The sequence below is a fragment of the Camelina sativa genome, chromosome 4 (assembly GCF_030686135.1).
Source record: "Camelina sativa cultivar CO46 ecotype springtype chromosome 4, ASM3068613v1".
Taxonomy (NCBI): domain Eukaryota; kingdom Viridiplantae; phylum Streptophyta; class Magnoliopsida; order Brassicales; family Brassicaceae; genus Camelina; species Camelina sativa.
In genome coordinates, this window is record NC_141883.1 from 15368330 (window position 1) to 15375477 (window position 7148).

A 7148-nucleotide genomic window follows, 5' to 3' on the forward strand; every position below is an offset into this window, starting at 1 on the left:
CCCTCAGGTTGAGAAACATATACAGTCTCCTTAAGTTCTTCATGGAGAAAAGCTGTTTTTACATCAAGATGATGTATCTCCCATCCATAAAAAGCTGCAAGATCAATCGGTAATCTTATAGTTTCAATCCTAGCAACAGGTGCAAAAACCTCCTCAAAGTCAACACCATACTTTTGCACATATCCTTTTGCTACAAGTCGAGCTTTGTACTTGTTAATACTCCCATCTGAATTTCTCTTCAGTTTAAACACCCACTTTAAGCCAATTGGCTTTGCTCCAACAGGCAAATCAGTAAGATCCCATGTTCTAAGCTTCTCAATTGATTTTATCTCATCTTCGCAGGCTCGTATCCACTCCTTAGACTCCTTGGCTTCATAAAAGTTTCTCGGTTCATTATTAATACACATCAACAAGAACTCACCTTCTTCTTCTGCAAGTAAGACATAGTCCCCCAAATATTTTGGCTTAATACTTGGTCTTGTTGACCTTCGTAGTTCAGGCTCTAACAAGGTTGCACTCGATTCTGCAGGTATTGTTTCAATATCTTGTGACTCGTGTTCTGTTTTACTTTCACGTATAACTTCCTCTATGTTCTGCATTCTTTCATCAATCTCGGCTTCGCTTCCAGATTCTTCAGCACAATTTTGATTTGTAGTTCTTTCTTCATACTCTATAAGACCGTGATTGCCAAAATCACCAAAGCTGATCCTAAAACTCTCATCATCTTCCTCTGTTTATGAATTGTAGTTCCAGTTCCATCCTTTTGATTTGTCAAACACTACATCTCGACTCACTATGATTTTGTTCGAATGAGGGTCCAACAACCGATATGCCTTAGAACCAGGTTCGGTTCCTAAGTGAACAAGCATCCTCGTACGATCATCCAGCTTTCTGAGATTTGGTTTCTCCACCTTGGCATAGCAAATACAACCAAAAATTCTGATGTGCTCAACTGTAGGTCTCTTATCCCGGAAAAGCTCATATGGTGTCAAATCCTTCAAAGCTCGTGTTACTACTCTATTTAGCAAATAGGTAAAGTGCCTTAGTGCTTCCCCCCAAAGATGGTTAGGCATATTCATATGTTTTAAGATGCTTCTTGTCATCTCCATCAAGGTTCGGTTGCGTCTCTCTACCACTTCATTCTATTGTGGAGTGTAAGGTGTTGTTAAATGTCTCTTAATACCTACACTCTCACAAAATGAGTTGAACTCATTAGATACAAACTCTCCTCCCCTATTTGTCCTAAAAGTCTGTATTCTTTCTGCAACTTCCTTTTCAATCATAGCTTTAAATTTTTGAAACTTGTGAAACGCTTCTCTCTTCTCCTTTAGTAACATTGTCCACATGTAGCGAGAATAATCGTCAATAATCACAAAAATGTATCTATTCCCAGCTGGTGTACATGGAGCAATAAGACCACAAAGGTCTCCATGTATGAGTTCTAACCTTTTCTTAGCTCGAAAAGTAGTCGCTTGAGGAAACACACGTCTTGTTCGCTTCCCAAGTAGACATGATCTGCAAATTTCTTTCACAGGAGAGAGTTTTGGAGCTCCTAAAACAAGTTCTTTCCCTAGCATCGATGTTTATGTTGCATAATTGATGTGTCTAAACCTGGCATGCCACATACTTGGCTCACTGACATCTGCAAGATATGAACAAGCACTATCTTGTAATCCCATATGAACTTTGTACAATCGGTTTTTAGACTTCTCTGTTTTCACAAGTAGATTTCCTTCTCGATCATGCATAGTCAAGTAATTTCCCCTTAACCGAATGTCACAACCTGCTTCAGTAGCCTGTCCAAGGCTTATGATATTGCTTTTAAGATCAGGAATGAAATAGACATTAGTAAAGGCAATTGTTCCTTTTCCATTCTGATCAATAAAGGCAATTGTTCCTTTTCCTTCGATATTGATCCTAGAGTCGTCTCTAAAGCGAACTTTTCCGGTTATAGTTCTGTCAAGTCTGTTAAAGTACCTTCTGTCCCCAATCATATGGTTACTCGCACCATTATCAAGGTACCATATGTTATCTCTTCCTGAAGTTGGCTCAAACTTACTTGGTATGACATCCTTTTCGTTTAGGTAAACCACTTCATGCATCAAGAGCTCATCTGCTTCCTCTGTGTCTTTGTTAGCAGTGTCTTTTGCGGTACTTTCTTCTGTTTCCTGTAGCTTGAGCAATCGGTCTGGACATTGTGCAGCAAAGTGACCGATTTGATCACAACAAAAGCATGTAATTTGTGACATATTTCTACCACCATAGCGACCTCTTCCTCGTCCTCTGTAAAACGACCTTCCTCCTCGACCTCTTCCTCTGAAATTTCCGAATTCGCCATTGTAGTCTCAAAACTGTTGACCCGTTTGCGACTCTGTGTACATCAATTTACCCTGGTCCTCTTGAGTATCTTCTTCCTCACAGATACGTTCCTCATAAGCTTTCTGTCGTCCAACAATATCTTCAAAGCTGATTGTGTTCAGATCTAGAACCTGTTCTAGGGAAGCAACCATGTGAATAATTTTTTTTCGAGGGAGACTATTCAGGAATTTCTTGACAATCTTTGATTCTTCTATGTTAACTCCTAGGGCGGCTGATTTTGATGATATCGTAGCTAACTTTGCAGAAAACTCATCAATATTCTCGGATTCCTTCATCTTCAGTCTCTCAAACTCGGCCATCAAAGTTTGCAGTCTGGCTTCTCGAACTCTCTCTGCTCCAACGTGTCTAGAACGTATTGCTTCCCATACTTTTCTTGTTGTATCAAGTTCTCCAACTTGCAGTGTTAGATTCTCTGGTATCGACTGAAACAGTAAGGCCATAGCTATATCGTTTTGCTCTGAATCAACCTTATCGGTTTCTGCTTCAATGGCGTCCCAAACTTTGTGTACTCGAAGGGCTATCCGCATCTTCATCGCCTATACAGTGTAGTTGATTGATGTCAACATCGGACAGACAATTGAAGGAGATCCTCCTCCTACTTCTTTAGGCCGTGGTGTAGCTACGGTGATTTCCGACATGATTCCCTTGATGTATAAACTTTAGCTCTGATACCAAATATAGAATCAGAGGTTTGTTAAGAACACAAAATATAAAAGTATAACTCACTTTTATTAGTTTAAGAAAATCTCTCAAAACTTAAACTCTCAATCTCTTTTCTCACTCTCAAACCTCATAAGTTGTGTCACATCTCAACACCTCCTTATATAAGACTTTGTTAATCCTAATCATACTAGGAATCATACATATTAGATATCTCCTAATACACTTGATCCTTATCTCCTTAATAAACCCAATTGTAGTAAGACTAGGATTAACTTCCAGCTCAAGCTTCCTTCAAGCTTATCCCAACATCAATGACGTTTCTTGGGTTATTAATTTCTTTGCCAATACAGAATTTAAATCTCTTTGTCTCTGCAGATTTGTTTCCTTCTATCAATGGTTCACGGGGAAGAAGAAGAAGAATCGAAAACCGGGTATATATATACGTATGTGTGTAGTTACATCGATAAGTCTTGCAGCACATTTGGTATTGAGTCAGGTAAGAGTATGGAGAGGTCATTGGTTCGATTCTTTAGCTATCATATTTTCAAACAAATTAATTTTAGTAAAACTACGTCGTTTTGTAACTCGCAGTCTTTTAGTTCACCTACGTGGCATCCCAGTCAGCTACATACTAACGGTTTAATTAACGGCATCTTCTGATTTGTAGGTTTTGACCGCATTTATATAGTTTATCTAGTAAATTTAAATTATATATTAGTTCATGTAGTTTTAAGCACACTCGAAAGTTTTGTGTGGGAATACGATAAAGCAACTAAGTTCATGGGAGAATTGGCTGTTTTCCCGCCCGTGAGCCCACCCATATCCGACGGCTGGTTTGCTATGTCCGGGAGACTTTAAAGACTTGTTACCGTCCCTACAAATCACCACATGATCTTTCTATGTGTTTTGTCCTCACTAGCACAGTTCCGACAGTCACTTCCCAGGTCACACATCCTAAGACTACTCCAGCATAAGCACGCTTAACTATGAAGTTCTCTCAGGACCCTTGACCGAAAAGATAAGTGCACTTTGGTGACATAGGTGGCCAAATCAATTCTTATAAACCTCTTCGCAAGTCTCTAAAACCGGGGTGTCACAATTCACCCCCACTAACAGATCGCAACGTCCTCGTTGGGCACCAAGACCATCACCCCCGATGGTGTGAGTCCACTCAACTCCACACTTGTCTGGGTTCGACTCTGATACCACTTGTAACTCCCCGACCGCCACATCTCAGTAGGCCTCATGTCCAATCCCACAGTCCATGGACCCACCTTCTTTAATGGGGCTCACGTCCTCTCACTAGGCCCGTGAGCCCATCCATATCCAACGGGTTTGCTACGTCCGGGAGGCTTTAATGACTTGTTACCGTCCCTACAAATCACCACATGATCTTTCTCTGTGTTTTGTCCTCATTAGCACAGTTCCGACAGTCACTTCTCGGAAGGTCACTCATCCTAAGACTACTCCAGCATAAGCACGCTTAACTATGAAGTTCTCTCAGGACCCTTGACCGAAAAGATAAGTGCACTTTGGTGACATAGGTGGTCAAATCAATTCTTTTAAACCTCTCCGCAAGTCTCTGAAACCGGGATGTCACAATTAGAGTATGCAAAAAAATTAATCTTTTATTATACAATAATATAACATTTCTACATTATAAATATATTTTTAAATTCATCATCCCTTGTATTAGCACGCGTATTTATCTAGTTAAAAAATAAACTGTAATTTTAAAAAATTAGAAAAAATGAAATTTTAATCAACTTTAGAGCGCAGTATATATGATATTGTTATACAAAAAACTTTATTAATAGAAACTATGATTTAACCAACGGTACACTGCAAATCAGTTTTTATTTCTACACAATATAGTTTTACATTTTTATAATTTAGTATTAAAATTATGTCATTTTATTTTTAGTAATTTTAGATTTTAACATGTGATACTATACATGTGTAATTTGTATTTTAGTATTGTAAATACATTTTGTCCCAAAAAAAAGAGACATTTTCAAAACTACCAAAAAAGAACACATTTAAAAGTACCAAAAAAGTTGAACACTTTCATATAACTCATCATACATCAAATTAATGCCATACCATTTGCTCCACAAGCTTTAAAGCTTTTTCCTTTTATCAAGATAACATTTTTTGCCAAATTAAATATTATAATTTTTTATCAAGACAAAATATAAATTTCAAAACCAATTTTTCTTACTAAACTCTATTTTTTGTAAATACTTTATAAATACAAATATATTTTTAGATACTGAAACCTTCAAAATATTTGTGTTAATTATAGATAAATATTTTTAGATATATTTATATTCACACCAAAAAAAAAGACAAACCACAATAAACTCTCAAAAATGAGTATAACAACAACAGAACAGTCATATAAATAAGATCACGATATTAAACTACTCAAAATTAAGGAAAAAACCTAAAATATTTAGTAAACTTTTCACATAATTTATTATTCAGTTTTGAAGAAAATTATAAATGAGAACCAAACCAAAGGAGAGAATAAAACAATATTAATCCAAACGAATTCGAAAAGAAAAACATGTACCCATAATAGAAATTATGATAGAAACAATCCCCGGCCAAAAAAAATATGTAAAAAAAAATTCTCAAAGAAAATATGATAAAAACAAGTTCCCAAAGAAAAAATATATAAACAATTTTTCTTACTTTTCTTTATCTAAAATTTTCCATTCTTGTAATTCAAAAGCGCACTGCTTTGCGGAGTTTGGTAGGCAGTCAGGGCACAAAATAAGTCTCGAGAAATCCACAGTATACTTTGCTGGATCTTCAACACCTTCTCATGATCTTGTGAATTGGTTCCCTTTTGAGGTTGGTCAGCTCCCAGTCCGATACTTAGGATTTCCCCTGGTGACCAAATGTCTTTCCTTTGCAGACTTCTTTCCACTACTTAGAACAGATTAAGAGAAAAATTTGTTCCTGGACAGTACGCTTTCTCTCCTATGAAGGTCGTCTTAATTTGATTTCTTCAGTGTTGTGGAGTATTTGTAACTTCTGGCTTGCAGCTTTTAGGCTCCCACGTGAATGCATAAGAGAAATAGATAAACTATGTTCGGCTTATCTTTGGTCTGGTACGACGATGAATCCGTCTAAAGCAAAGATTGCTTGGGAAGATGTATGCAAACCGAACTAGGAAGAGCGACTTTTCTTACGCTCTCTTAAGGAAGCGAATGATGTTTGTTGTTTGAAGTTGATTTGGCGCATAGTCTCACATGGTAACCCGCTGTGGGTGAAATGGGTAGATCATAACCTTCTTCAGCAGGGTTCGTTTTCGTCTATCAAGGATAATACTACACTAGAATCCTGGATGTGGAGGAAGTTACTAAAATACAGGGACGTTTCTAAGACTTTCTGCAAGTCGGAGGTCAGGAATGGTTCTCGTACCTTTTTCTGGTTCGATGATTGGTCCGGTTTGGGTAGGCTTGTGGATGTGGTTGGTGATCATTTTTTCGATCTGGGAATTGCTCGGCAAGCTATAGTTGCAGAGGCTTGGGCACAGTGTAGACGTCGGCGACGACAACACTGTCTAGACATTCTCAACTCAGTCGAAGAGGCTCTGGCTAACTCCTGGCAGAATCACATAGTGGGAGAAGATCGCGTTCTCTAGAAGGGTAACAATGATGTTTTCAGGGCTGGTTTTTCCACCAAAAACACTTGGAATCAAATTCATACTGTTTCAAACCGAGTAGCTTTGGTATGATGGTGTTTGGTTCGTAATAGAGTAACTGGTTATCTAAACCAATAATTGATTTGTAAATGATCTGGTATGATATAAACCGGATCATCTAGTATAAAATACATTTTGGTGTACAACTGTCGAGGTACATTGAATAAAACAGAGGAAGATATTTTCTAATCTCATCGTAACAAACTTTCTCTTCTATCATGGTATCAGAGCGTTGAATCTCAAAATTTAACCGATTCTTCCATTGTTTCCGGCGAATCTAAGCTCAAAACTTCAATGTCTCTGCTCATCTGAGCTCTTTCTCTTCAATTTCTAATCTAAATCAAAACTCTACGATGGTTACCACTCGAAAATTGGGTCGTCGCACGGTCAG

The 7148-nt window shown here is 37.7% G+C and overlaps 2 protein-coding genes across 2 annotated transcripts; one reads left to right on the top strand and one right to left on the bottom strand.

Moving 5' to 3' along the window:
* Positions 1-2345: 2345 nt before the first annotated feature.
* On the bottom strand, positions 2346-2912 carry LOC147945765 (uncharacterized). The gene has a single exon (XM_087509354.1). It carries the CDS (start codon positions 2910-2912, stop codon positions 2346-2348), a length of 567 nt encoding a protein of 188 aa, XP_087365480.1.
* A 523-nt stretch (positions 2913-3435) lies between these two features.
* LOC147945766 (uncharacterized) lies at positions 3436-6697 on the top strand. Its single transcript, XM_087509355.1, has 4 exons — positions 3436-3538; positions 5780-5901; positions 5966-6205; positions 6281-6697. Exons 1-4 carry the CDS (start codon positions 3436-3438, stop codon positions 6695-6697), a joined length of 882 nt encoding a protein of 293 aa, XP_087365481.1.
* Positions 6698-7148: the final 451 nt, after the last annotated feature.

Bases quoted from the DNA above. Each gene is read 5' to 3' on its own strand.
- LOC147945766 (XM_087509355.1), top strand. From the start codon at position 3,436: ATGGTTCACGGGGAAGAAGAAGAAGAATCGAAAACCGGGTATATATAT. The intron at 3,539-5,779 runs GTAAGAGTATGG...GTAATTCAAAAG, and splicing joins CACATTTGGTATTGAGTCAG to CGCACTGCTTTGCGGAGTTT. The intron at 5,902-5,965 runs GTTGGTCAGCTC...TTTCCTTTGCAG, and splicing joins TGAATTGGTTCCCTTTTGAG to ACTTCTTTCCACTACTTAGA.
- LOC147945765 (XM_087509354.1), bottom strand. From the start codon at position 2,912: ATGAAGATGCGGATAGCCCTTCGAGTACACAAAGTTTGGGACGCCATT.